General features: G+C 51.8%; 6 protein-coding genes across 7 annotated transcripts; 4 read left to right on the top strand and 2 right to left on the bottom strand.

Annotated features, from left to right (window-relative positions):
- Positions 1–5: 5 nt before the first annotated feature.
- On the top strand, positions 6–2206 carry LOC131206738 (transmembrane protein 42). The gene is made up of 3 exons (XM_058199411.1): positions 6–153; positions 1849–1998; positions 2057–2206. Exons 1-3 carry the CDS (start codon positions 34–36, stop codon positions 2204–2206), a joined length of 420 nt encoding a protein of 139 aa, XP_058055394.1. The 5' UTR covers positions 6–33.
- Positions 180–1757, top strand: LOC131212896 (uncharacterized). The gene has a single exon (XM_058206972.1). It carries the CDS (start codon positions 381–383, stop codon positions 1428–1430), a length of 1050 nt encoding a protein of 349 aa, XP_058062955.1. The 5' UTR covers positions 180–380; the 3' UTR covers positions 1431–1757.
- LOC131212901 (uncharacterized) lies at positions 2206–3604 on the bottom strand. The gene is made up of 3 exons (XM_058206986.1): positions 3468–3604; positions 2881–3302; positions 2206–2804 (listed from the first exon to the last, which is right to left on the bottom strand). Exons 1-3 carry the CDS (start codon positions 3526–3528, stop codon positions 2286–2288), a joined length of 1002 nt encoding a protein of 333 aa, XP_058062969.1. The 5' UTR covers positions 3529–3604; the 3' UTR covers positions 2206–2285.
- A 363-nt stretch (positions 3605–3967) lies between these two features.
- LOC131212919 (histone H2A, sperm-like) lies at positions 3968–4647 on the top strand. The gene is made up of 2 exons (XM_058207010.1): positions 3968–4070; positions 4138–4647. Exons 1-2 carry the CDS (start codon positions 4055–4057, stop codon positions 4506–4508), a joined length of 387 nt encoding a protein of 128 aa, XP_058062993.1. The 5' UTR covers positions 3968–4054; the 3' UTR covers positions 4509–4647.
- Positions 4648–5304: 657 nt separating this feature from the next.
- On the bottom strand, positions 5305–6155 carry LOC131212912 (signal peptidase complex subunit 2). Its single transcript, XM_058206998.1, has 2 exons — positions 5999–6155; positions 5305–5910 (listed from the first exon to the last, which is right to left on the bottom strand). The coding sequence occupies exons 1-2, from the start codon at positions 6050–6052 to the stop codon at positions 5374–5376; spliced, it is 591 nt and encodes a 196-aa protein (XP_058062981.1). The 5' UTR covers positions 6053–6155; the 3' UTR covers positions 5305–5373.
- Positions 6156–6705: 550 nt separating this feature from the next.
- On the top strand, positions 6706–27885 carry LOC131212883 (cAMP-dependent protein kinase catalytic subunit PRKX). 2 transcript variants are annotated; one of them, XM_058206960.1, is made up of 8 exons: positions 6706–7247; positions 8136–8693; positions 8772–9199; positions 25798–25966; positions 26048–26403; positions 26670–26851; positions 26926–27003; positions 27079–27885. In XM_058206960.1, exons 2-8 carry the CDS (start codon positions 8380–8382, stop codon positions 27208–27210), a joined length of 1659 nt encoding a protein of 552 aa, XP_058062943.1. In that variant the 5' UTR covers positions 6706–7247; positions 8136–8379; the 3' UTR covers positions 27211–27885. The 2 variants fall into 2 exon arrangements, with proteins under 2 accessions (XP_058062943.1, XP_058062935.1); XM_058206952.1 differs by having other exon boundaries at positions 26899–27003.
- Positions 27886–27934: the final 49 nt, after the last annotated feature.

Genomic DNA, 27934 nt, shown 5'->3' with positions numbered 1-27934 from the left:
GAGAAGAGGTTTAAGGTTTCCGCGTTAAAGAGAATGGATAAAAATAAGCCCCACTATGCTGTAGTAGCGGGACTGTGTGCCTCTTTTTCCAGTTTGTTCGGCAAATTAACATCTAACAGCGAACGTGTTGCACAAAACATTGGCCTACCAGGAGTAAGTATAAACACGGCAGCAAAAAAACGGAATTTAGCCTCAAACTTTGACAGCTGAGCGGGAAGAAGAACAAGAGAGCTAAGAAGCGAAAAAGAGAGGGAAAGCAAAAGGAACGTTTGGGATTGTGTTTGTTGAAGCGTTGTTGTATCAAATAAAGCTGGTCGAGGCGATTTTTGGTGTGTCGCGCGCTTGTGGTAAACAAATTCTTCTGAACCTCGAACCTCGCGATGGGGCCGAACAAAATCACGCAGGAGGATCAGCAGTTCAACATAAGCTTTGTGGGCGAAGTGAAAAAGCATATGTGTTTATTCGATAGCAACAGTTCCGAGTACAAACAAGCCGCGATGCAGGACAAAGCTTGGTCAGCCGTGTCCGCGGCAGTGGACGAATCGGTTGATACTTGCAAAAAGCGTTGGCGCAACCTGCGATGCTGTATGACCCGCTACCTGAAGTCGCTGCGGGACAACAACGAAGTAACGTCCCCTTTCCGCCGGAAGCCGTACTATCTTTATCAACACATGCAGTTCGTTCTGCCGTACCTGAAAGTCAAGGATGAACCAGCCAGCAATTCGTTCGAGGCGGACGACTCCAACTGGAGCAAACCGAACTCGTCGGCCGTCCCGGTGACCCTCATCAAGAACAACGACGGAGAGGAGACGGAGGAGGAACCGCCAGAGATAGAAACGATCGACGTGGAAGAGGACCACCACCAGCTGAAGCAGAGCATCATCCAATCCATCAAGATCCTAGGACAAGAAACGCAAACCCATCCAGCGCACGAGCGGAACGATCCCATTCCGGAAGAGGCAGCTACGGCGACTACGACCACCACGACGTATGAAATCATAGCTGCCCCACCTCCCAGCAAGCAAGCAAGGCTCTCGAATGCCCAACCGATTGCCGGTTCCGCGAGTCCGACCGACATCGGTGTGCAAACGGGCGTTGACACGAAAAAGGATTTAATGCTCCAACGACAGTTCTACACCCTAACGGGAAACACAGCCGCAGCGACGTCCGCCCTGCCGATGTTCACGTCCACCCCGTTAGCCCACCAACCGCAGGCGACCGCCTTCGCCCAGCCGGCTCCGGGACAGCTACAGCCACAGACCGCACAGCAGACCTTTGCCCTCATACAAACGCCCCCGACGGTGGCGAACGATGCGGATCACAACTTCTTCCAGAGTCTCGTCCCCGACATTCAGTCCATGACGATGGAGCAAAAGCGGAAGCTCAAGATCGGAATTTTACAACTAATCGACACGATTCTCAATTCGTAGAAGCGGCATGGCAACTTATACTATTATTTACAGTGAATTTTAAGTTAGGCAATCGGGGACAGACAGACCGTAGGAGCCGATTTCGGGCTGTAAACGTTGCATGCAGCAGAGGAAAACTACATCCAACAGCTGTAGCCCTTGTAATAAGCCCTCCACATAGGCTTGTGCAATGTCACCATCTTTAAGCCCTTCTTCACACTGAGAGCTCGCCGGGAAAACGAAGTGAAAGTTATTTTGATTTGTCTGTAAGCATTATAAAAACGTGTAAACTGCAGCTTCAGAGTTGCATCATTACCTTTAATTGCAAATATATTATTTCGTCATTTTAGGATCTGCGACAAAATAAACATTTTAATAAAACTATTGTAAAAGTAATGTTCATAACAGTGTCCACCCAATGCGTTTTCTCGATCCCTAGTGGCACCTACTGGCACAGGTTCTATGTGTGGCCGTCATGATCCTGCTCAACGCTTGCGTGTGGCGGTTTTTCGTTAAAGCCCTCCACACGGGCTCCGGATCATCGCTGGTGGCTTCACTGGCCAGTGCGGCAACGAATTATGTCGCCTCGGTAAGTCACGGTCGGAAGAAGTTGTCGAGCGAGTCTCACGCAACCCATCCATTCACAGGCAATTTTAGGATGGCTTATTTTCGATGAACAAACGACCATCGTTTGGTGGATCGGCACCTCGCTCGTGCTCGCTGGATTGCTTCTACTCATCACCGGAACTGACCAGGAAGATCAGCAGCGAAAGAGGTCGGATGGGAAAGTGGAATAAAATCGTTTCGTTTTATTTCGCTTATCACACTTGAATGTTTTGCTACATTGCGCGTTCTTAATCCGTAAAAAATACTCTTTCAAATCGTTGTGCGGACAGCCGCTTTAATGCGCTGCACCGTATTCAGCATCGGCGTGACGATCACGTACAGCGCAATGAGAGCGATCGCGATCACCAACATTAGGCGAATGTTGGCGTCATTATCCTCTTGGAACCACACGGAATACACTCCCAAACTGATGGTTACCATTCCGAGTAGGTAAGCGAGGGACCCCACAATTCCGTGCATCAGTTTACTGTAGATCGGTCTCACGACCGATCGAAGCTGGAAGGCGTATTTCGTCGTTACGCCACCCAAGATTGTTACCAGCGTGACACAGACCGTCACCAGCCCGAAGATGCCGTGGAGCGTCTTAAAGTGGGGCTTCCCGAGCCGGATTTTGTTTAGAAATATACAAACGGCGGCGATGGTGATCAGAATGCCCGCAACCGCCTGCAGTAGCCAGTGGACAAACACCCTCGTCCGATGGGTGAACCGATGGGTGAAATAGTTTTCTCCGGACATGGTCAGCACCGCCTGCGACATCAGGATAAGGTACTGTGGAGAACAATCAATCAATGAATTGGAATCGGAAACTTGATAAGGAAAGATAAACGGGATTCGTGCTGCTTACACCGGTCGTCATGAAGGTAGGATGCCAAGAAAACAATACCATCGCCTTGTTGAAACAATGATACGTGATGAAACCAGTCACGGCAAACATTAGTCCGTTCACCATCACGTTCACCAGCAGAAGCCTGCGACCGAAGGACCCCCCGCGATCCAACGCACGGTTTTCTACGTTTCGCTTGTTGCGGTCCATCTCTTGATCCTCCTGCGCTACCGGAAGCTCCGAGCGATCGTCGCGGTACTGCGCAAAGAGCTCCTCCTGCTCCGCACTTGTCGCCTCTGGTTCTCCAGCTCCCATAGCAACGGTCGAAGCAACGCTTCGATAACCTTTTGCGTGGCGATCGCCGTTTATCTCATCTGTTGGATTACGTCTCTCCGCCGCCGCCTCTGCATTCCCATTCCGCTGGTAGTTTCGGGACAAATCGGCTAACAAAAGGTGGTGAGAATGGAATGAAAACAAAGCAGGAACAGGGTTTAGATTGGTACGTTCAATTCTGCACCGTGAGACAAAGCAGATAAATTATCGCACAATGATTACGCGAGTCACATTTCGCACTGCACGAAAACGCGAATCACGGAATAGTGTACTACCTGTGTTTTCGAAGCGGCCGTACGGAACGGATGTTTGTGTAGCACTATTTTCTATTGCCATTCTATCCTTAAGGTTTTTTAGGATTATTTTATTCTGTCGGAAACCACTTTTTGAGTTGTTCAGTCGAGAAACACCGATCGTGTGCGCCGGAATATCAGTTTGTGCTGGAGGTGAGCGAACCGCAATAAAGTTGTTCATTATCTCTCAAGTGGCGCGAACCAACTAGCTGGGAGGATTAAGCAAATATTTTAGAAAATCGTCCCCCACGCTTATCTCATTCGTGATAGATGTGTACGTTGCAAAAAAATATTGGCACATCACATTACTATTTTCGCAACCAAATAAATCCGTACATAAATAAATAAATATAAATCATTCTTGGCCTTTATCTTTGTCTTTGAAAACGAATCAATCCACTCATCTGATCTAATGATACGAAATGAATGTGGTCTAATTGTTCAACCCTGCCGGGTGGTGAGAATAGCTTCGCATTTTGCGCCCTTTTCGCGCGCCCGTTTAACTAGTGAAAACATCCTTTTAACATCCTTTGCCAAGCTAGTGGAGATTTTCGTGGAAGTTTCACAAAATGACCAAAGCTAAACGTAAATAAACCCCGACGGTGCCGTGGTCCACAACAATTTCAACCATCTTTTCAACTTTTCGTCCTAGAAACTAAATCGTCTCGGGCTGGACTCACGTTCAGTGTCGGCCGCGTGCAATCGTATATGAAGAAAGGAAAGTATGCCGAGCGGATCGGTGCCGGATCATCCGTTTATCTGACGGCGGTGCTGGAGTATCTTGCGGCTGAAGTTCTCGAACTAGCGGGGAACGCGGCCAGGGACAACCGTAAATCACGGATCACACCGCGACACATTCAGCTTGCCGTTCGCAACGATGAGGAGCTGAGTAACCTGATGAAGGACATCACCATTTCCGAAGGAGGCGTAATTCCCAACATTCATTCCATTCTTTTGCCTCCCAAAACCGGAGGTTCTTCCAAAAGCACAACAGTTTCTCATGTTCAAAGCCAGGACTACTAGAGGTGCGTGCTAGCCGTTAGCCGTCCTCAATCGTTAAGAGTGTATTTCTAAGCGAAGATTTCTGTTTACGGTGGAACCAGACAGACCTCTTCATTCCATTTCAACATGCCACATTAGTTTTAGTCTGGAAGTTGCTTTTGTGCCGAATAAACTATACTTGTTGGTACTTTTTCAGCACCGTTTTTGCTTGATCTCTTAGACGCCGAAGGTTAGTTAGCCAAACATGACAAAATACAACGAACAGGACCAGTGGACACCCCGAGGAATGGTCATAAGCGAAGGGTAAGATACAAAGAGCAACGTCAAGCCGGTCTAGTAAAGCATCTGCAGGGTGGAAAATGAAACAGAACCTGCGGATGTGTCACGAGTGTTTGAAGAACCACTATCCGGAGGAGATGATCCCCACAAATTATCTCAACGCGCGGATCGCGTTGCTGAAGAGCCCAGTCGACACAGTGGTACTAAAAGAATCATCCGGTCACTGCTCACTTGAACCTTGCCTGGAATCATCACGAGCCGTAACTGGACCATGGAAGAAAAGGTGCTGATGTGAAAACCGTTCCTTTTGGTGCTGGAAGTGGTAACAACGGTGTAACTGGAAATGGCGTAACAACGGTGTAACTACGAGCAAGTACACACTGCAGCCGCGTTCGCATTCCCCAAACGCGGTGAACCCAAAACGTCTTCCGCCGGCGTAGGGAAGCTTTGCCCTTACACAAGACTCACTTATTTTGATGCTATTGCCGATGGAACATTCGCTGGCTAAAAGATAACGAAGCACTAAGATCGGTGTTGGTTACATTTATTCCGACCATCCGAGAAACGATGAGACATCTTTCCCCCCGCAAGTGCGCACCTTCCTTGCCTACTTGTCTTTACGATCCGCGTTCAACGAGTTCACAATTCGGTTCACTTCGCTGGCCACCAGATCGTCCAACACGACACCATTGGCGTCGATAAAGTTTGCCACCGACTTCGTGACCGTCGCCTCCCGTATGCCGCGGCTGTCCTTCAGCTGCACGGTCAGCTCGTACTTGTCGTCGTACTTCTTCATATCGGAACTGGCTTGCCATCGTTTCGCGCTCCCGGTCCCGTTCTTCTGGTTGGCCACCACGAAGATGCCCTTCTCGACGTAGGTCGTGTAGACGGTCAGCACGCCCATCAGGAAGAAGTAACAGCACACGCAAATGATCAGAACGGGCTTCGAGGCTGGGAATGAATACTGATAGTCGTAGCCGAGGGCGACCAGCGCGATCAGGACCGCCAGCGTGCAGATAATCAACCGGCCGTCGATGATGGCAAAGTGTTCCTTCATGTCGCTGTGGTTCATTAGCGCATTTTTTACCGAGTCATCCAGCGCGTGCTTCACGGCGGTACCGTCCCATTTGTTGATCTTGACCACCTGTCCCGAAACGTAGGATGTGTTAGCAAAACTGTGACGTGTCCGTTTCCGCGGCCGGCACCAGTACCGGCCTCGCCGTAGCCCTTACCTCTTCCTCCTTGCCTGGTGCGTTATCAGTTCCTTTCTTGCTTTTCGCAGACATTGTGCTGGCTCTGTTACCCGGAACAGAAGTTGGCCACAAACACGGTTTCAACCGTAGAACGCGAAAATATTTTTCTCGACTTCAACGGGGCCCAATTTCACGGTGGACGCTGCAAATGACAGCTGACAGCGCGTAGCTGCTCGATTTGAACCGAGTCGAGCAGCGTTTGTGATTCGAGCTGCTTTCACAGAGTATGGCAAAAGTAAGGCGTACACATGGCAAACTATGCAAACTTTCTGTTATAAATGTTGGATCGTTAAAAAAAGTAGCAAAGTACTAAATACGTTTTGTTTCCAATACTTTCACCCAGGTAGTGGTGCTATTTATTTTGCACAAATCACGAATCATCATCGTGAAAGAGCCGACCGCACGCGAACCGGTGGAAAGAGTGAAACAACCCCATTTTCTCTATCACGCGCGCGGAAAATAGTCGTCGCAGCGCACGAAGTTACCCGAACGAACGAAGCTACGGTTTGAGAAATCCACTCGTCTGATCCGACGGAAACCATCTGCACGTTACTTCGCGCGGTTATTTTCCAGAGTGCGCGCGCGGAGAACGGAAGTTCCGGTCGCCCCGTGAGTCGATATACGGAAAATATTGTCCGCCGCACGTGTGGATGTGACAATTTCTATTGCACCCCGGAAGCTTGTGTTTTACGGCACGCGAAAGTTTCGAAGCAGAAAAGTGATTGTTTAAAGAAAGTGGTAAAAAGCACGCCCGAGTGGTCGTAACAGTGTTTACTTTGATTTGAAATCGATCAGCCGCGCGCGCGATTGAGATCTTGACCGCGAGGCGGGCGAGCTGCGAAAGTGCCGGTTCCGGACCTTTTTTTTTTGGGATCACTTTCTATTGTGTGTGCGCCACCCCTCGCCGTGAGTAAACAGCATCTTTAGAGCGATCCAAATTGAACGGTAAACTTACGCGCACCCTCATCGTACAAAAACAAGGGAACCAAGGCAATTTCGGCCCAAGTGATAAGCCCGCAGCAGAGGTTAAGCCCAAATTTTAATCCACGAAAGGAGTAAGCGCCATTTCCGCGGCCAGAGTCGAGGTGTTTGATTGAGCCGGCGCTGGGCCGAAGTGAAACCGAAACCGTGTATCGGCCAAATTCGTCTCAAGTGTTACCGCGTGAAGCACGGTGAAAAGCGGAAAATAGAAGCATCGATTGCTTAAGATTTCTCCCACGGCCAGAAGGTAAGGCGCGCGAAAACAAACGCATCAAAACGGCCACAACAAACAATACGCCAGCAACAATGGCAGCGAGTGTGTTTACGTATGCACTTCTTCCCCCGACGCCCGGCGAGGATTAATTTATTGTCCCGTCGCTTATCTTTACGATGACGGGAATAACCGGTATGAAGGGGCCTCGGTCGCGGTCGCGCACTCGATTATGTTACCGGCCGCCGACGACGATGATTAAAATGGAACCATGCTAGAATCACGGGGCGTGTGTCTGTCAAAAACTATAAAAATTAATCGCCCCTTAACACGGGGGACCGCCCATTTTTTTGTTTTGCGCAACGCTCTTTAAGCGCCGCATTACACAAAATATAGACACATTTACGATGGACGCCTTTTCGAATTACATACTACCACTGCCGCCCGGGCATTAAAATAGAGTCCGTTCCGTCCGTTCTTGTTTCTGTCTCGGGCGTGTCTCTCAATCGGGCGTAAAAATGGGCCACGATTTGTATTCGTCATTTGCCACTTTTATCGCAATATCTCCTCTGACAGCTATAAATCTGGCGAAACCCCATCAAAAGAGCTCGACAAGGCGACCCGACTCGGCTCGGCTTCAGTACTCGGTAGCCCCGATAACGCTGTGGGTGGGAACTGATAAGTGTTTAGTTCGTTCACCCGCGGTGCGCCCGCTTCCCTGTGCCAACGGAGAATCAACTCCTGCAACGTTGGTTCTTGGAAGTGCGCGAAAAAAGTGGCCCCTCGAATCCTCGAACTGTACCGACTGTAATTACTGTCTCCATTTTGGTGATTTATCGAATCAATTGCGTCCCCGAAGCCGTCCCCGTACACGAGAATGGGAGGACATTATTGACTGAAATTTGTTGTCCTTCTTCATTTTAGAGCGCCCCGAGAGCGAACGGTAATGTCGTTGCAATCCTAAAACCGACGCGACAGATTGACGGGGACGGGACAGATACCAGGGTGAGGGTCCTAGTCCCGCCACCGCCGCCCACACTGATATATTTTGAACGAAGCGCGACAACAGAAAGTGACACGGGGTGACACATCGTCGCCAACCCGCGTGCGTGGTGATTTGTGAACGTATCAATCTGTCCCACACAGCGTGGTCCAGATTACGGGCAAAATGTCCTCGTCCCCGCGGCTCACCGGTTATACGCTGCGGCCCTCCGAGACCTCCACCACGGTGTCGATCACCCTGAACAGCTGCGGGACCGGTATCAAGAAGCTGAGCATCAACGACAGCATCAAGTCCGCCGGAAGCACGAACTCGGGCGGTGAGTCGACCGATCCGCTCGAGTCCGACTTCAGTGGCGAAGAAGAGGAGGAAGGGGAGGAAGAGGAAGAAGTGGAAGAGGTGGACGAGGAGGAGGACGACGAAGAGGAAGAGGACAGCAGTCGGCAGGATCACCGGAAGGGTACCGAAAGTGTGCCGTTTAGGTAAGGTTCCGTACACGATCCTTTCTTCATCAGACGATATGATTGACACCCGGCCGCCCGGTTATCTTATCAATCTAGATTGGGAACAAAGCCGGCCAAGGACACCGTGCCGCAGCAGGAGGACGAGGGCGAAGAGGACGAGGACAGTTCGGATAACGAACCAGCCAAGTCCGGTTCGCCCGGCCAACTAAGCACACACCGGAAACAGAAGTCTCTGTCTTCGGCCGAAGAGGACGAAGGGGAGGAGGAGGAGGGCGAGGACGAGGACGAAGAGGAGCCCCACCTCACCCACCAGCAACAGCAGCGGAATGTCCTCGCCAATCGCCAGCGACTCCGGCGTTCCGACGATGCTGACGATGACGATGGTGTTGATATTCGGCGTGGCGGCGATAGCGATGACGACGGTGGCGATCTATCTGATAAGAATAATAATGTCGGCGCAGCTGTTCGCCGCAAACAACCGCAGGACTATGCTCTGGATGATTTTCAAATACTGAAAACGATCGGTAAGTGTCGGGGCAGCGGGAGCGGGCTTTATCGTAGAGCGGGCCAGGGCCACCGCGCGGGGAAAGTGGGCCACAACGGCCAGCGCGTCGCGCTTGACCAACAAATCATCCGAGCGGCCGATCTGACTGACCGACGGCGCAAGTGTGGCCGGAGCGACATGATCGTAAAACATTTTTATTTATTATGACGCTGATCAGTCTGCGGGACCCGCGGATGGTTTTCCATCTGGTTTACGCGTTTTTCACCGCTCCGTGGCGGAGAGAAAGGTCGACGGCGGCGATTCGACGCCCGGAGGACGATGGTGTTGTTTTTTCGGAGCAGCGCGAGACGCTTACAAGGTGATCGCCACGATGAAGATGATCGCTCGCTAACCGCGCGTCCGGAGCGATTCAAGGTCCGCCAATGAACCGACTATCGGCGCCTAAAGGGCATCACGGGCGGAGGTGACGCGCGTCCCGACTAGGGATGACCTCCGGCGGTACACCTTCGTGGTCTGCTCATTTACGATCGATCAAAGCGGGGGGCCACTGCTGCTGCTGCTGGGTGTTCTATTTTTTGCTTTCCTTTTGGATCGAGACCTTAACGGGCAGCCAACAGAGGTCGGCGCCGCCGTGCGCCATGTTGTCCATTATCGGAAGCTGAGCTGCAGATTATTGCGATGCGCTGAGAGACCACCCAGCCAGTGGGAGGAGGGTGGCCCTTACATTGTGGCAACGCCATCGTTCTGCTGCCAACGAACCCACTTGCCACGAATGCTTTTAGCTCACCGGGCAATCTGGCACCACTCCACGTCCATCATCGTTCAGCGCCACGGCGAGGCGAGTGTCATCGTATCGTCGTTCCCCCTGACTGATGGGAAGCAATCTGACAGTTGCAGTCACCGCCGTCGGTGGGTTGAAAATTCGATGAATGGCCACCCGCCCCGTTTTCACTTTCACCAATGAACCGGTGCCTCGTCGGTAGCTTCGATTGGTTTCTTGGGCCCATAGAGGCCGTGAGTAAAGCGCGTGGCAAGGGGCGGCCTAGGAATTCAACGGCATGTCACCACACGCGGCACGGCACTTGTCACTGATTGGGGAAGCGTGTCACACTGTTGGTAGTGGCGCTCTGGTAGTACTGCTGCCTGGTCTGGCCGGGCGCGTGGAGTGGCATCCAATTAATTCCGACGCTAATGAGAACGGAATTCTTATCATCTCCCACGTCCCAGGCTTTCTTCTCCCGGGCGGACAATGGCTTTATTTGCAGAAACTGTGGAGTGGAGTGTCCTCCGTCCTCCGTTTGCAACAATCCTCTGGGTGGTTGATTTTTCCAATTAAAAATATACCGATCCAACAGGAACACGACGACGTGTATTTATAGTACAGACCGCATTGTTGGTTCCACGATTGACAATGACTTCAGGTTCGGTGTGGCCAACACAGGACCCTGTGGGGGGTTTTGTCTGATAAAATATGCACCCCACCGGGATGCCATTTAAATCGGCTTAGTCTTATGTCAGACACTGGCGCGGGACTCGTGTGGGAGACCCAGACCCCGGGAAAGTGTGTCCCCGAAAACACCTGTTGGCATAAGTCTGCGGGAACGTATCGCCGCGCCTGCCAACCCGAACGCGATGAGAAATGGTGACGATGGTCTCCTTGGTCAGTCACCGGTGATGGTGGTGACATTATTTACATGCGCTTAGTTTTATGAACTCTATATCTGGCGCACCGGACACAAACAATCTCGCGCAGCTGGACCTCATTAAGTGCACGGTTTTATGTGTCGGTTTTGAGGCGTCACCGATCCTCCGATCTCCTTTCCGTTGTCAGCGGCGAGATGGAAGAGGGTGACCGAAGTGCAATCCTTTGCGATCGGAGCTTTGATTGATCGACTATCGATCGACCGCGTGCACTCGAACAGGGGTGTGAAGTTCTCTAATGATAATTTAATGACTCGCAGCTCGGAAAATCATCCCGCTGCGTGACGATCGACCCCGATCCCGATTATCGTTCGCACCGCGCAAGGCGCGCTCAGAGCACGGGCCGTGAGCGCTCTCGGTATAAATAAACATTGTAAATAAACGCCACTTTTCGCCAACGATCTTAGATATTTTCTCCGATCGCCGGCGGCACGGCCTGAGACCGCGCCCGGATCGATCAGACACTCGACACTCAACTCGGTACGAAGAGGATCCGATTATGCAACATCCTTCCCGAAACAATAGCTACAAGTCGACCACGTTCCGACACCCCTTTTTACATATCCGAAACCCGCGCTCGATCGTTCTGGCTGAGCGCGTCCGAAGCGGGGCCATCAGTTCGGTCTCCGGTGAAAATCTGGGCGGCGTATGACGTACACACGGTACAGTGCGATCCAAAGGCTAGGTGCCCCCCGGGATCCGAACTGAGGGCCGATTGTGGGCCACAACTTTTATAATTGCTTGTTCCGTAAAAGGCACGTTCGGTTCAAAAAACAACCCGTCGATGGGGTTGAGTTTCGATTCGAAACCATCGTTACTGGCCACCGGTTCCAACCTGCCGAACCGCACTGTATTTATTTACGGACGCAAACTTGATATTTTCCCACTAAAAGTAGCCACGAAGAATTATTTTCAGCGCTTTTATTTGTCCGCTGACGTTGCTACCAGCGTACCGTACGTACGTCATCCTTTGGCCGCTTTCGCCGCCCATTCGCTGGATGCACTTCGCCACTTCGCCACTTCGCGCGAACCCCCGGATGTCCCGGAAGTGGGGACGAAAACCCAGAGCAGCCCGGGTCACGATTTGTGGCGTTTTTAGCCGACGACGACGACCGGGCCGGGTTATGCTAATTCGAGTTGTAATTTATTGGCCGTTTCTGTGTGATTTGATTGTGCGCGGCTGGGGGTTTGCGTGGAGTTTGTTTGCAAAGAAAATTCCCCACCAGCCGGTCAGGGGGGGGACAATACATACGGTCATTATAATACGCGGGGACATTAACGAGGCAGGCACTCCGCAGAAGTGAAATATAAACTGAGCGCCGTTATCGGGAGAGGGGTTGAAAAACAAACGTCTGACGTCGCGCCGGCAGTACGTCCTGCATCGTCGGGTCCTGGGTCGGGTTGACGTACACAGGTTCTTCTCCGCGAGTCCGAGTCAAAACATTTCGAGAATTGTTGTGACCCCCCGATGACGCCTGGAGTGCGCCCGGCATGCAGTTTTTTTGTTGTGTTGCCGCAAACTTCCAAATGGTTCTAAATGAAAATTTATTGCCCACTGCACAGCCCGGAACATTGGCCTCAGCCATTGCACCAGAACTTGCCAGCGCCACACGCAACACTCTCCGTGACGGTTTTTGTCTTTGAGGACCCTTTTACGGTCGCGGAGCATTTGGAAAGGACCCTACTGCAAGGTTGCAGGAGCACAACGAACCCGTTAAGTAATTAGCACTCGGAGCGGGGGCTTGATTGCTAAAAAATGGCCCCTGGTCATTTGCCCAAATTGGGCCATCCATCACCGCGGCCAGTTCCACGGAGTCATGGTCCCGCGGCTTTCGGATTGCAATTTGACGCCACCGAAACGCACCCCGTTCGTGGTGGGCGCTACTTATTTTCAATTAAACCCGCTACACGTGGCCACAAACTGTGTGCCGGATCGTCGTTGATTGCATGAGGATCGTTCGGCGAGGACTCAATCGTTCGCCATATTGATTGGAATGGAAATGCAATTGAATGTTCATGATTGCCTGATACGGAGCATGATACGGAGTTCTAAGGATGATAGATTGAAGGTAAACAAATCAATCAGAAAGTATTTTCGACGCGCGCGCGCCAATTGAGCTGCGTCAGTCCCGGAATGGAGTGTCCTGGGCCGCCGGCAAACGGGGACACCATTATCACCCAAACCGCCCGGTGGTGTTGGATGTGGTCCAATAAGGTTCGCACCATTTGCAGCTGGCCCGAGTTTATCACCCGTGGCCCGGCTCCGGCCACTCACCAATATTAATAGACGTTTCAGTCACTCATCCTAGGCCACGACCATGATGGCGCGCTCCCTAATCCTTTTTCGCATTAACCCACTTCGGTGGTGGCGGCGCCGGCCGGGAGGATTAACTTTATACTGTCGAGACCAATGTTCGAGAAGGCCTATCAAATTAGCAAATCGTGTCGGACCAGTAAGAGCGAGCATTAAATTGTACTTAAAAACTAGTTTCAGCTCCGGGTTGTCTCCTGACCACGAAACTCCCAGCGCAAAACAGCGACCCTAGTGCCAAACGGCACTAGGCGCCTCCATCGGTTCGGTTCCGCTTCCGCAAACAAACAAACCGACCGAGAGCTCGGCCGGGGCCCTGGTAAGCATGTGTAACATTTAATCCACAATCCGCACCGCCCCTGGCCCCCCACAGCCGCGGTTTGACATTCAGAGCATTTAATTCATTTTAATACACCCGTCGCAACAAATCGTAAAAGCATGTTTTGTTGACGATGCGGTCCCGGGTCCGGGTCTGGGGCGGCGGCCACCGAGTGATTGATTTAGCTTTAGTTTGTTTTACTTAAGGCCGGTGGCCAATGCGGTGGCTGACAAACAATGGTCCTTGGTGTGGTGTTTTTTTTTCCTGGGGGCACATTCCAACAGAATGATGGCACCCGGCACCCCAATCGGGATCATACTCTGGGTGGGGGCTCCGTAAGGAACTCTCGCACTGGGCGGTGAGATTAGGTTGCGTGATTCCCGGTTCTCACTCATGCTCCGGCACGCAATCCGGGTGCGACATCGAATCTCCGGTGTCCGGGGCCGAAAGTCCCTCGGCCGGCCGGACAATGGACGATCAACAGCTGCGAACCACTCCGGCGCGGAATCAAAAGCGCGGAAAAATCGTTTATATATCCTGAGTTTTTTTTCGGAACTCTTTACCGCGTTGGTACGAACAATATGTAGGATGTTTTCGGCCTAGAAGACACCGGACCGGGGGGCACGGACCTTTGAAGTGGTCAACACGCACGCACGCACGCATGGGGCGGACGATGTATATTTTCTTCTCGTATATCTTCGCCGTTTGCCACCCGTGGTTCCGCCTGGTTTCTTTTTCCGTGTCTGGGGCCCGCGAGTGTTATGCGAGTTGCCCACCACAATGCTCGAACTGAAGAACTTAAGGCAGATTGTCGGGTTTTTGACACCGTGTCCGACAGGCACACATCCCGAGGGGTCGCGGGATTATCGTGGGGTTGATGTTTGCGAAATTACTCACATTGCTCGCTCTGGTCAATTAATCTTGAAGGCAGCGCGCGGCGGAAATCGGAAGTTCGGAACCCGAATTTTACGCCACAAACTCTCGGAAGCGAATCAGGAAAGGGAGGACGTGAGCCTTGCGGAAAACTAATTAAAATTAGAATTGGAATAATGGGAAAATTTGATTTCGTTGAGTGGCCGCCGCGCGAAAGGGGCAAAGGTTGTCGTTCGGGCCGCGTTTATTTTGCCCAGTTCAAAGTTCCATCCCGGATGTTCTGAATTAGTGGTGGTCGCCGTGGGCCGCAATGTAATTAACCTTCGCCAAGTCGGGCCTCCACCGGCCAAATATCAATCGGGGAGGCACGCGCCCGTCACCTGTTGTGGTCGGTTGGGCTAATCCAGGGCTGATAAGATTAGATCAGCTCAGTAATTATCTCTGCAGTAATCCAATCCAGGAAGCCGCGGAATCCCGCAGAATGTCGGCAGATCGGCTTTGTTTCATTGAGCTTGTCCTTACGATAGTGGGCTGTTGCCATAGCAGGACGGAAGGTGCGCCCTTACCCACCGTGACCTAGTCGGCTCGGATTGGCGGACCGGAGACTTATCGGTGCCTGGGTTCGCTGGCACCACCGGGAGGCTTAACGGCTTAACGCCGGAAGCCTGTTGTTCTTCTACTTCTAGCTGTTCTGCTGAATCGAACGCCGAGCTCCCCATTATCTGTCACCTCGTATCCGTGGACCTGCAAGGACCGACGTATGTTCCGATTCTAATTTTAGGTTGGCCGGGCTTCCAACTTGAAATGTCGCACACTCGGCGGACAATAAACCGGCTCGCCCGATTTTTATTGAACCAATTTCCGATCCCAATAGCCCGTCCGTCCGGATTGTTGTGGTGCCAGAAGACGCTCCGCCGAGCGATGGCAACATTCGCGCGCCACTCGGAACATCAAATGGGTAATGGTTTAAATTGGGAACGGAGTGTGTCGAAGGCCCTCTCTCTCTCTCGCGCTCTCTCTCGCTCTGGAAGGCCAGGAAGCAGCAACTGGCCACCGGCAGCATCGTGCGAAAATAGCGTAAACTGACGCACGGCGATTCGATGCCGTGCCCGCGCCGTAAACATATGTCAAACCACATAACGGCAGACCGAGTCGTCACCATCTGGAGGACGTTTTCGGACACGGCACGGCTCGTTGTTTGGCAGCGGCTTTTATTGCCCCCCTCCCGTCCTCGGCGGTATCCACATTTTTGAAGAAACAAATCCAATCAAGAGGGGGCTCATCATTTTTCGAATTGCCGATTGCGGGGGTTTATGGCGTCGCGCGAATGTTATCGACCCGGGACGGGGGTGTGTCCCCCGGGGGGGAGGGTCCCAAAATTGGCGACATCATGTTAACCAGATTGTTTTGGCCCGTGACGCGACGGACCGGCCAGGTCACGTTGCGTTGTTTACCGGGCCCCGAATCGGATGATATTTTTCCGGGAAACCGAACCGTGAAACCGTGGGTACCGTAGCGTACCGTATGTTTGCTGGATGAATTATCGGCCACCGTAGGCCTTCATTAAAAAAGCGGACAAACACTGCCCGATGCACCTTCTAGCCCGAGCCGCGTTGACGTCATCGCGGGCCCTCGACGGCAGCCGTTATTCTAATTGAATCGCATGTAAAATACTTTAATTTGCGCGCCGGCGGAGAATGGAGAAATTAAAATAATTTTCCAACCATCCGGGCCGGCCGGCCACCGTCGCTCGTCTGCCAACATAAATGTTGCAGAAAATTCGCTTACCTTGGCCGGTGGCCAGCGCCCCGTTGCATGTTAGTTTACTAATTGATTTACTTGCGCTGGCCTACCGGACTGGCGATAAAATTGAACATGACTCCAGAGAGCCAATGGAGGGTTTTGGCCGGACCACCAAAGGACGCCAGTTGTTCGGACCAATCACGCCGCTTGGTCACGTGTGCCAAACAAAGATGGCTCCCCCCGTTATCTAGACTGGCCGCGACCTGCGACAGGATGTGCAATCGTCCACCTTGCAGTGCGCGGTGGTGTTAATTGGTTGGTGGCCACCTTTGCAAAGAGCGCCACCGAGTGGAACGGTTCCGCCGTGTTCCGGCACATTGCCGGTGACACGGTGGCCATCCGTGAAGCAAAACATTTGCTTTGGCAACGCCAACTGCGCGGTTCGTCTTATCGCGATGATACGAGGGACTGGTCGTGACTCGAGTGCATCATCTGCCCCGCCATCGATGGCCAACTTTGTCGCGCGGACACTCAGGACACACTCCCCGAGTGGCGACTCTCCCCGAGTCCGGGTCCAGGTCCGAGTCCGGGGGTCAGAGTGTCCAAATCAAACCACTCGCCTGCTGCTGGCCGGCGGAGAGTGTGCTACGATTTTGAATGAAAGATTTATTTTTAGAGAACACGTTTTCACGGACACCCACAGCGGCGCATCCCTTCGCCCTCCCCCCCACCTCGGTTCTGTTCCGCGGGAATAGGAGGTGTATGGCAATGAGCGATGAAAGTTAATGTCATGTTTCGCACCCTTGGCCGCCGGTCTCGAACTGCATTCTGCATTTAGCATTTTACTCGAACACACACGCGCACGCACGCGGCCACCCACGGCTTTTACGTCGTCGTCGTCCTCGGACCTCGGCCACAACACGAAAACAGGCCAATAAATCATGTCGCGCAACACGTTCTACCCGTTCGGGGAAAGCTTCACCCTCGGCCCGGGGGCCAGTAAACGTCCAACAAGTTCACTACAAATTTAAGTAATATTCCATTTAAAAGTAACTAAAAAGGGGAGGGATCCGAATTCGGAAAAAAAGGTTCGTTGGCAGCACGTGTGAAAAAGCGGAGGCGCAAAGAACGAAACACACCCCGGGAACCGCAGTTCCGTGCACATTGGAACATAAACAGTCCCCCTTCGAAGCCCGTCCATCACCCCGCTGATCGTGGAAAGCTTCGCAGCTTTGTAGTGGGAAGCTCTTGTTCACCCTCGATCTCGATCTTGCCGTTCTCTCCCGATCTGAGTCTGTCGGAAAATGGGGGTTCAGAAAACCTAAGACTTGCACCTGCCGCCGGTTGCTGCACGATCGTTCCGCAATTCGGTCGATCTAGACCCCTCGGTTGTTGTTGTTCGTGGGGGGGGAGTGTGAATAAATTCCACATTTGGCCACACCATAATGGAGACCGCCCGGCCCGGCACGGCACGAAAGCAAATATGAGCGCTAGAGAGCGCGCATAACGCAACATTCGAGCATGTGAACGATCGCGGCTTTGGTGGCACAATTTGCCGCTAATTAGTGGAGCGGCGGCCCGGCTTGGCTTTCGGCGGGAAAATTCGCTAATGGGATGGCGGCAAAAGAAAGTGCCAATAAAACCTCCCATTTTATTGCGCACACACATATCGCCAGAAGAATGCCTTTTCGACGGTTCGGGTCGGTTTGTCTTCGGAATGCTTCGGAATAGTTCGCTTTCGCAGCCGCCACAGTGTCTGAGTGTTTAGCAGAGGACGAGAGACATCGCTCTAGAGGACAATTTTTGGGATTCTCGGTTAAATTACTTTCCAACTTCCGGTGCGTTGAGGATGCCCTTGGTAGCTGACAGGCTGCGAGAAACATTTTTATGGTTTGAAGTACACTTTTTTTTATTCAGTAAGGCCTTCCTGAACATCACGTGTTCCAATGAGACTCCAATTTATGAATTCTACCCTGGAAGTGAGAAACTGGAAGGGCTTCCGTAGCTGTTATGAAGTCATCATTTGATGAAAAATGCTTTCCACGCATGAATTTTTTTTTGGGCCGGAAAACAGATTGAAGTCGCTAGGGGTCAAATCTGGTGAATACGGTGGATACTCCAACAATTCGAGCTTCAATGGATTTTGGACGGATTAATGGAACTTTAATGAACTTTAATTGAACTTTAAAGGATTTTGGATGGATTAATGGAACTTTAATGTGGGTCTTTTTTCACGAATTTTCTGTTTCAGTTTGCCAAAAGGTTTAACAACATTCGAAATTTATTGTTTTACCAGTTTGCAAGTATTCCATTCGCATTCCAAACAACTGAACCTAACACCTTTCTGGGCGATTTCTGGACACGAACTTGTTTCGGAGCTTAAGAACCGGGTTCAAACCACTCTTTAGCCTCTTGTTTTTGATTCAGGATCATTGTGATAGACCCAATTGATGATTGTTGTGTCTGTTTTTGGACGTTTTGACGTGGATCGTCTTGAAGGCTCTTACGACCACGTTTGAATTCAGAAATCCCCCTTTTTATTTTTTAATTGAATGTGAAGAGTCCTTGTACACTTTCAACATTCGTTCATAAATTTCCTTAGCTCTTAAACCTTAAAAAAATTAAAAAAAATTAATCACTGATCACTCACTTGATTTTTTGCATTGTAACTGGTTATCGAGGTTACGAACTTTTTGAACAGCTTAGTAGTTTCCCTTTTAAACTGATCATTTAGTCGATCGATCACATCTAATCTCTCTCTCTCTGTGGACAAGTCATTAATACTTAGTGCAATAGCCGAAACACTCAATTGGGCCGTTATCTGATAAGCAGAAAGGCAATCCGGAGTTCTCACGGCATTCGGTGAGCAACATTCACCGTCACCCACGTCGTATCGGAATGTCTTATCGATCGTGGTGAATTTCCATTTTTCCCACCCTCAGCCGAACAACGGAGGACATAGGACATATCCCAGGGGGAGGGTGGGTTGTTTTGCCCGGACAAATGAAGTACAACCGACGCCCGTCAAGCGACGAGCACGAAAGAGAATGAACGAGTGAAACTGTTGTCAAATTAAGATTGATCGTGTTGTGGCCAACACGCCACGGTGCGATCGCTTGCGTGTGTTGGCGCGAAACCCATTAACGCGAGTGATGACGCGCTCGGAGCCCCGTTGCAAAAACCCGATACGCGCGAACTGTCCACTATGAAGAACACCATGGATTAATGTTGATTGATGTTGACCGGCCGGGCGACCCCAAGCGAGGCTCCGTTCCGCTTCCAACTCTACAGATCCTTCGTTCCCAGAAGCCAGAACCTGAAGTTTGGCCCCCGATCAGTGCATTAGTTTTGCGGCCACACACCGGACGTGATGCGATGCGTGATTAAACACTCTCTAAATGCGTTTGGTGGGCGAAAAGGTGGATGCCACTGGAGGGGAGTAGGTCAAGGACCGACCGCGCGCCGGTCGAGTTCCTCTAGAACCGGGTGCTGGTATTTTTAGAACCCTCCGTTCGATCGGATTCGGCCGGGGAACAACACGTACGGTCGCTCGCTGGGCCGGTGGAACTGGGTGTTGAAATATCCGGAGGTTTTGGGTTGCATTTGGCATCCCTTTCGTAGCCCATGAGAAGCGGCACGGCATTTTCCCCGAACTCACTCGGGTGCCGAGCAATGCCGAAGCCACGCAAAAGGTTTGATTTTCTACGAACTTTTCCACATCTCCGGAGGCTTTCCAAGAATGGCACTCTGGCCATGATGCTGCGCTCCAATTGGCACTCGGTGCCCGGGTGTCATTCGAACAATTTCCTCTGCGTGGCTCTCGCTCGCTTTCGACGGCAGCCAGAATAAGCGCGAATTGGACGCTTGCAATGGTTTAATTAAATGAACATTTTAATGAGCCATTCAACCTCCAATCGCAGGGCTGCGCTCCTGGGATTTGTGGGATTTTCCGGAGAGCCTTAGGGCAGCACCGAAGTGTAGAAGCCAAATATTACCTTTCCCGCGGCCATTCTATCTCCGGACGCCGGATTCGGACACCGGAGATCGGATGTGATCGATTAAGACACGCAGGCAGGCGGCGGACCCGACGGTTCCCAGCCATGCTGCCATGACGCCAACGAGGGGGGAGAAACCTGCCCGGCTCCGACTTCCGACGATGTTAATTGGATTTTTTTCTTCCGTTCCGTCCGTCAAGTCTATTTTCTAGCGATGTTTACGTTTGGGACGCTTGGGCGGTTCGCTGCGTGAAGCGAACCAGATTAGACGAACGGACGGATTAGGGTGGCTCTCGCAGTCCGCAGTCCGCTGCGATTAATTCGCTGCGGTTTGGAAACAATTTTGAAGCTAGTTAAAACTGCTCAACTGACGCATATCTGGCGTGCCAGCGTGTGGCCACTCCGGGCCAGCAGAATGCCCGTCAGCCGTAGCCCGTAATGCCGGTGACATACCTTGCGGCACCTTACGTACCAATGCGACACGACCAGGCGTTGCGACACTCGCTTTCGGCCGGACTTGCTGGGACATCGTTTACGGATAATTATTGATAATTGATAAGAGCTATGTCTGCCGTAAAGAGCGCAGAAGACAGGGCGCAACCCTCTAGGACGGTCCCGCACAGAGCATCTTCGGAGCGGTTTTGCCCTTAACGAGCCGTAGTCGCGCCAAGATCTTCGTTTTTTGGTGCCGTAGATGGTCAGCCGCTAGCCAGCGCAGCTGCTGGTCATTGATCTCGTTGTTGATTCGTTCGAACATGAACCGTGGTCCGGGGAAAAACCGTAGATTGGGTCATGTAGAAAGTCGATGCGGTTTTGAAGAAACAGATATCGGGAGGGCCTTCTTTATCCTTGACTTTTTGCCAACATAGCTTCGATAACTCGAAGGGAGATGACGTTCTGCTGTCGAACCATTTTTTTATCGCCATCAAATAACAAAACCCCAGAGACTTGACCTTGACATGAGTTCTCAAGATTTAGACAAGCTTAAGACGATCTTCAATATTTTTAAGCAGTATTTTATACAGCTTGACCCGAATGCTTGGCCTCCTTAAAAGCATCTAATCTGGTGCCGTTTCGGTCACGAATTCCGAAGAAAGCCGCCTGCCGACGTTAATGAGAAGAGGTCAGCGTTGCAAATCGTGCGCCGTCGGTCTCGTCTCGGTGGTTACGCCCGCGCGAAAAAATGGCCAATAATCGTGTGGCTCGCACGTAATGAGACCGCAACCCGGTTAACCCGGAGGCCGGGCCGGGGAAGTGACGTGTGCGCCGCGTGAGTGATAGAGTTCACGCGGCGCGGCACTTTCACAATGGCCGAATTCGACGAGGCCGAAAATGAAATCCCGCTTCCGAGCAAAAGCTTCCGAGATTCGTCGACGGACGCCCCAAGGGGTCACACGAGAGCGAGCGCGAATGGGTGCGAGCGAGAGAGAGAGAGGAGAAACAACATAATGCAGCGCAGCATGAGCGCACTTGCGAGGGGCAAAAGCCGGTTCCCGGTCCGGTCTGGCACTTGCTAAACGATCTCAGACACGTCTCAGCGGGCGGCGGCGGGGAGTCCGGTTCCGATTGCCGGCGGGCCGGCGGCGGCGGAGGTAATCAAAGGAAACCGAAAGTGACTCCTTCCCGCCAGCCACGCACGCAGCGAGTGAAATTCAATCGATCCTCTCGGCGTCTCTCAAGGGCCGCCAGATTCTCTGGCACCGTGATCTCGGTGAGGCGATGAGTCGTCGTCGGGGAAGTAAAAGTGTGATGAGTCTTTAATGACTAAACCAACACACTCTTGAAAGCATACACAGCGCGCATCAAATAAATTAACGGACCTCGACGACGACGCCGTGTCTGCCCCGGAGGCACGGAAGGTAACCTCCCGCTCTCCGGCGGAAGATAATTACGAATCGCCGCTCGAACGGATGACAGGAGGACAAACATGATCAGGGGAGACCACACGGCAAGACGACGACGCCGTGCCCTTCCGGCCCCACTCTGGATTATCCACCAATATTATTTAATGCGCTCCGGACCAACGTCTCGGACACGCGCGCCGCGATGTCACCGATGATCGGTCCAAAAATAAGTTTTCTCCTTCCTTCTATCGAGAGTTGCAATTTTACCGTGTTCCCGTGAAGCTGAGTGTCAACTCCAACATCGTCCAGCGCGGTAGAGTCGTCCGCCACTCGGGGTTTCAATATTATTTTTAGCGTCCATCATCCGCGTGTGGTGCATCGCTTTTGGGTCGCCGCAGATCGGCAGGATTCCCAATACCGCGGTTCGGCCGCGGGGTGCGATCGGTTAATTATCATCAACGGGCGATCATTGACACCTAACCGACCGATAGGGGGCCCGTGATTCACCCAAAAAAAAAAGAATCTCGGTTCCTTTCGGAGCACGTTTTTGGCAATATCGAGTCGTGTGGTCGACTTACAAACCGTGCCTAAACGAAGGTTTATTATGGCTCAGTTTCCCCATCAGAGGCCACCTGATTTTTAGAGGGGGCCCATAATTAGTGAAGCATATCGCAATGCAGCGAATCGAGCAGGAAATGGAGTAAACTAATAAAATGCTTATCCCCAAACCGCAACAAAAGCTTTGCGCAATCGGCGACGGGAATCGCGCTGGTTGGTTGGTGTGTTGCCAAATTGAAACCACCAAGCCGCGAATCGATCGATCAGACCCGACGGTTCGGGACGGTTTGCTGTGCCGAAAGGGGCGTTTGAGATTGAAGCCCTGACTCTGACGCTGATCATGCAACTCTGTCCGTCCGTTTCTAAGGGATAAAATATGAGGCTAAAAAGTTATCGCGATCGATTCTGGCTAATTTAATAGCTAATTTTCTACTTGTTAACTTCAATCGTTAGTACAAGCAGTAACTGACAACTGAATGAAGTAAACAAAAAATAGTGACAGCATTTTTGGAAGTGTAAAGTGTCAACCTTGACATCGAGTATGAACTTGAAACTGTACGATCGATACTTCGCGAGATATCGATCACTAAAGTCATCTACCGAGAAAATAATGGATTACTTTAGTCAGCTTTATAATAATCGCACACGATCAGCGATCAGCGGGTTTCGGTTTATCTAAATCGCATCGCGAACGCGCACGGGACCACACGATCCATCGGCGGTCGGTTGGCAGTTGCCGGCCGAAGAAAGTTGGCCACCGTCGTCGTGATGATGCACCAACAATTGCATTGCATGAAAAACGAGCTTTTACTTTTCTGCTGTGGCTGGAAGCGGACACTGCGACTAAAAGAGCCATCTGGCACCAGTCGCTGGCCGTGATACGTGCCGGCTGCGGCGATGGTCATCGAATGCGCTTCACGGTCAAACCTGCACGGCGAACCTGACGACCGATCGGCACGGCCTCCGACTCGAACCGACGCCATGAATGATTCATGAGCCATCTTTGAACTTCGCCTGCAACCTCCACGTACTCTGTCGAGGGTCTAAGGCTGCAGATCCCTCGTGGGGGCTAAACGCAACATGATTCGCAATCCGCCAGCCGCAATCAGTGTTTGGCGGAATTTGTTTACCTTCGATACCTCTTGCGATGGCGACTTAGGGCCTAACGGAAGGGACAAATCAACCGTTGCGGGGCCCATCAATAACGGTGACATCGATCGATCGCAACCGGTTGCCGGTGGACGACCCTTTTCACCATCGTGTCGACCCAGCTGAGGTCGTGTGGTCGGGGAGACAGTAAAACACGAAAAACGTCTTTATGACTCCATCTCGGAGCGAACCCGATCTCGCATTAGGAGCCCGCCGCACGCTTCCCCGTGGATTCCCCTTTTCCTGGTTTACTGAACCCATTCCCCATCCCGTTGCGAGAGAGGGATAGAGTGAGTCGGTCACAAAGTTATAAGAAAATTGGAAAAAAAGGTTTGTGTCCAAGCCGCGGTGCGATTTCACGTACGCCGCGCGGCCTCTCTCTTTGACGATTTCTCATGTCCAAACAAACTCCGATTCCCGTCTCGAGACGAGACTCTGGCCTCGCCAGACGACGAGGCGTATGGTTGGTGGCAGGTTCATTACCGACGTGATAACAGCGCATTAGCCATCACTTAACGCGGTCTTCGTTCGGTGTCGAGGCCCCACCGGTCGAGGCTGAGAAGGCAATTGATCTTTCACCAATAAATCCACCTTGGACTTAGTTTCCTGAACTTAACTTGGGGAATATCCACGCGTAATTAAGGATTAATCTGTGATCAGCCATTGAAGGTTCCAGCACGCCCGATAGAGTCGTTGTGCTGTCTGTAGACATTGCCCTCGATAAACGAATTAGAAAAGAAAGATCGTGACAGTGGGATCCTGGAAGATAAGCCGGTCCCAAAAACTGAGCCACTCCCGCGATTCCACTCTGACCATCAAGTGAGACGTCTTTCTCCGGTAATTAATCATTCGTACGTTGGGGATCACACCTGCTCCTGCTGCTGCTGGAGAGTTTCGGAACTTCGGAACACGGGGGCTGTCCGGTCGACCGGTGAACGAAGGCGAAAGTTGCCCACGGGCATCCCGTCTCGTCGCGCAAATCCATCGATGTCGTCGTCGCCCGGTCATCCGAGTCCGTTTTTGACTGCCGGGGGCCATTTTTGACACATGCCGGGGCACACACCAGACAACGAACCTGGAGGCCAAAGACCAACATTTTTACTTTCGATCGCAATCAGCACGCGACACCCGGGTTCGTGGCCGGTACGGGCGTTACCTAACCGAGCGCCGGTTCGGAGAAATCAGCACCCCGCGTGTTTCCATGGTAACCACCGATGCACCGAGATGGAGTGAAGCATCGCCCCAGAAAGAGCACGCACCGAAAGTAAACATCGTGCCGAGGTAATTAGGAGCGACTACCGTCTTGGCGGTGCGATGTGTCCCCAGGCGCGGATTCTCCGGTCCGGTTGTTGCCGGAAAACCCGACTGGCTTTTGGAAAACTCTGGCACCGCTGTTTGGAAAGCCCGAAGCAATCGGTTTTTGTGGACCCCATTCTGACCCGTACGCTGTGTATGTTGGCCGCCTTTATTTTCCTTTTTGCAATACGTGCGATGTGTAAGGCCACGTTACAATCGCAAACGCGCAGCGTAACAACGTGCGTTTTCGAACGATTTCACTGCTTTAAAGCTCTGTGCCGGCCATAAAACGGCCCGCGGCTTTCGGGTTGCATAAAACAGTGTTCTTACCCAATCGCACTAAACCCGGGCCGAAATCTGACGATCTGAAGGCCGATGTTTACAATCGATGGTGCTGCTGATCGTGATGGCCAGGCCTAATGGTGGCCAGCTGTTTCCCGCGCGCCGTGATAATTATGCTGCACCGAGGACTGGTGGGGCCACTGTTTTAGTTAGACAGCAATTAGACATTTTCGTGGATGACTAGACCTCATCCGATCGGTCAATTAATCTGTCAATCACCATGAGCTTCAAATCGGAACGTAGAACGTTTTAACAGATGGTCTACGGCACGCGTTCCAACTTCGTCTTCTTGACCTTCATTTGTCTTGGATGCTCTTTAATGCCGGAGATGCATCCGACAAATGAAAAACAAACACACTCTCGGGTCGGCTCGGTGAAAGTCCTCCTCTGGACCGGTGCATAATGAACGACATATTTGCTCGGTGTCCTCATCCAAATGATGACTTCTCTGACGTAACATTTCCCCCCGGCGCTCTCTCGTTACAGGAACTGGCACCTTCGGACGAGTGTGTCTTTGTCGGGACAAGATCACGGACAAACACTGGGCCATGAAGATCCTGGCAATGGCCGACGTGATCCGACTGAAGCAGATCGAGCATGTGAAGAACGAGAAAAACATTCTGCGAGAAATTGACCACCCGTTCGTAGTCAACATGTGAGTTGTTTGGCCATCACGGGAAGGGTCTGTGGTCTGGCCAGTTTATTAATCGCTGCCCTTCCGACCATTGTTCCCCAGGCGGTGGAACACCAAAGATGACTGCTGCCTCTACATGCTGTTTGAGTACGTGAGCGGTGGCGAACTGTTCTCGTACCTCCGCAACGCGGGCCGCTTCGATGGGGCCACGGCCAATTTTTACGCCTGCGAGATCGTCCTTGCCCTGGAGTACCTGCACTCGCTGTCGATTGTGTACCGGGACCTGAAGCCGGAAAACCTGCTGCTCGACCGTGACGGCCACCTGAAGATCACCGATTTCGGTTTCGCCAAGAAGCTGAAGGATCGCACCTGGACGCTCTGCGGCACGCCCGAATACCTGGCGCCGGAAATCATTCAATCCAAGGGCCACAACAAGGCCGTCGACTGGTGGGCTCTCGGTAAGGCAGGCGGAGGGAGGAGAAACACGTAGCAAAGATATTAGCATACGGATCAGTTCCGGAAAGAAGGCGGGCGGACGGCGGTCGTAAAGCCGACCAACGGAAGCCATAAACGGGCGCACGTCAGCTCGCTGTGTTTCGCGGTCAAAGTCAAAGTTGGCTCCAGTTCAAGGAGCGTAGATTTATGATCGCCAGACGCATCCGATTGTTCCTATAAACAATCGAGCAGTGTATGACCCGTCTATCGTATCTTCCCTTGTTTTTAGGCGTACTCATCTACGAGATGGTCGTTGGCTACCCACCGTTCTACGACGATAATCCGTTTGGAATATATGAGAAAATTCTTAGCGGCAAAATCGAGTGGTCCCGTCACACGGATCCCATCGCGAAGGATCTCGTCAAAAAGCTGCTCGTGCTGGACCGTACCAAGCGTTTGGGTAATATGAAGGTGAGTAATTATGCGCCCAGAACCGGATGCCGAATCTTTTGGTCCAGGTATTTTACTGTCGTCCCCCCTTGCAGAACGGAGCAGAGGACGTGAAAAGACATCGGTGGTTCAAGCACCTGGACTGGAACGTCGTGATACGAAAGCAGCTCAAGGTACGCCGCGAAGGACCAAAGGACACTGAGTATGCAAGGAGTGGTCATTAATCGGTCGACCCTTTTGTCCCACAGCCACCGATAGTTCCTAAGTTTGCAGCCGAAGGCGATGGCGATACGAGCAACTTCGATGACTACCCCGAAACGGACTGGAAGTCGGCCCGGTCGTTGGACAAACTGGAGATGCAGCTGTTTGAAGACTTTTGAGCGAACCGGACGCGGAAAGTGGCGGGGCGAGTGGTGGTGTACAGAACCGGAAGCAGCTCTTCAGCGGAGAATGGTGTACAGAGACCGATCTAACCTCCGTCTGCTTTAAATGCTACCGAACAGCGGAGGCTGCGAACGGTGGCCGCTAGGGTTAGTGTATAGGGACGATGCTCGTTCAATGGTTTCCGTTGCTGCATTTCGGTGGGCAAGGAACGGAAGCGTAGTCGATATGGAACATAGTGCACCTAGGAATAAGACACATATCGCTTTTCTGGAAAATGTGCAACCGACGTAAGACGATTATGGTTTAAATCCTTTTCTCTCGTCCCCAATGTTTACTGTGATAGGAAAATGCACACACGTCATAGCATCGCTAGGTGCTACTACGATAGGTTTTAACCCGCAGAAACCCGTGAAATGGTTACTAAGAGACCGAGAAGGCAGCCATCATCTGTTAGATCTAGTATATTTCAGCCCCTTCAGCTTTGAACTCAAGAAAGGAGCATAAAAGGACGTTAGTGATAGGAAAATGAACACGATGACGCTACTCAAAGAATATGGCCATAGGATACGCAGAAAGAGGCACGGAACATGGAGTTTTGTTCGAGTCCCGCACACACATAATTTAGCTAGTACTGTTGTTCTCTGGCCACCTGTAAAAATATATGTACGATAGTGCCCTTTTATGGAAATAAAATATTTATTACGAAAAAGGACTACAAAT

This window comes from Anopheles bellator, chromosome 1 (assembly GCF_943735745.2).
Source record: "Anopheles bellator chromosome 1, idAnoBellAS_SP24_06.2, whole genome shotgun sequence".
In the NCBI taxonomy this organism is placed as follows: domain Eukaryota; kingdom Metazoa; phylum Arthropoda; class Insecta; order Diptera; family Culicidae; genus Anopheles; species Anopheles bellator.
This window is presented reverse-complemented; position numbering and strand designations above follow the sequence as displayed.

Coding starts and splice junctions, on each gene's coding strand:
- LOC131206738 (XM_058199411.1), top strand. CDS start 34: ATGGATAAAAATAAGCCCCACTATGCTGTAGTAGCGGGACTGTGTGCC. Junction 154..1,848: donor AAAACATTGGCCTACCAGGA/GTAAGTATAAAC, acceptor CTCGATCCCTAG/TGGCACCTACTGGCACAGGT. Junction 1,999..2,056: donor CAACGAATTATGTCGCCTCG/GTAAGTCACGGT, acceptor ATCCATTCACAG/GCAATTTTAGGATGGCTTAT.
- LOC131212896 (XM_058206972.1), top strand. CDS start 381: ATGGGGCCGAACAAAATCACGCAGGAGGATCAGCAGTTCAACATAAGC.
- LOC131212901 (XM_058206986.1), bottom strand. CDS start 3,528: ATGGCAATAGAAAATAGTGCTACACAAACATCCGTTCCGTACGGCCGC. Junction 3,303..3,467: donor CGGCCGCTTCGAAAACACAG/GTAGTACACTAT, acceptor ACCTTTTGTTAG/CCGATTTGTCCCGAAACTAC. Junction 2,805..2,880: donor CTACCTTCATGACGACCGGT/GTAAGCAGCACG, acceptor TGTTCTCCACAG/TACCTTATCCTGATGTCGCA.
- LOC131212912 (XM_058206998.1), bottom strand. CDS start 6,052: ATGTCTGCGAAAAGCAAGAAAGGAACTGATAACGCACCAGGCAAGGAG. Junction 5,911..5,998: donor CACCAGGCAAGGAGGAAGAG/GTAAGGGCTACG, acceptor GTTTCGGGACAG/GTGGTCAAGATCAACAAATG.
- LOC131212883 (XM_058206952.1), top strand. CDS start 8,380: ATGTCCTCGTCCCCGCGGCTCACCGGTTATACGCTGCGGCCCTCCGAG. Junction 9,200..25,797: donor TCAAATACTGAAAACGATCG/GTAAGTGTCGGG, acceptor CTCTCGTTACAG/GAACTGGCACCTTCGGACGA. Junction 26,404..26,669: donor CGTCGACTGGTGGGCTCTCG/GTAAGGCAGGCG, acceptor CCTTGTTTTTAG/GCGTACTCATCTACGAGATG.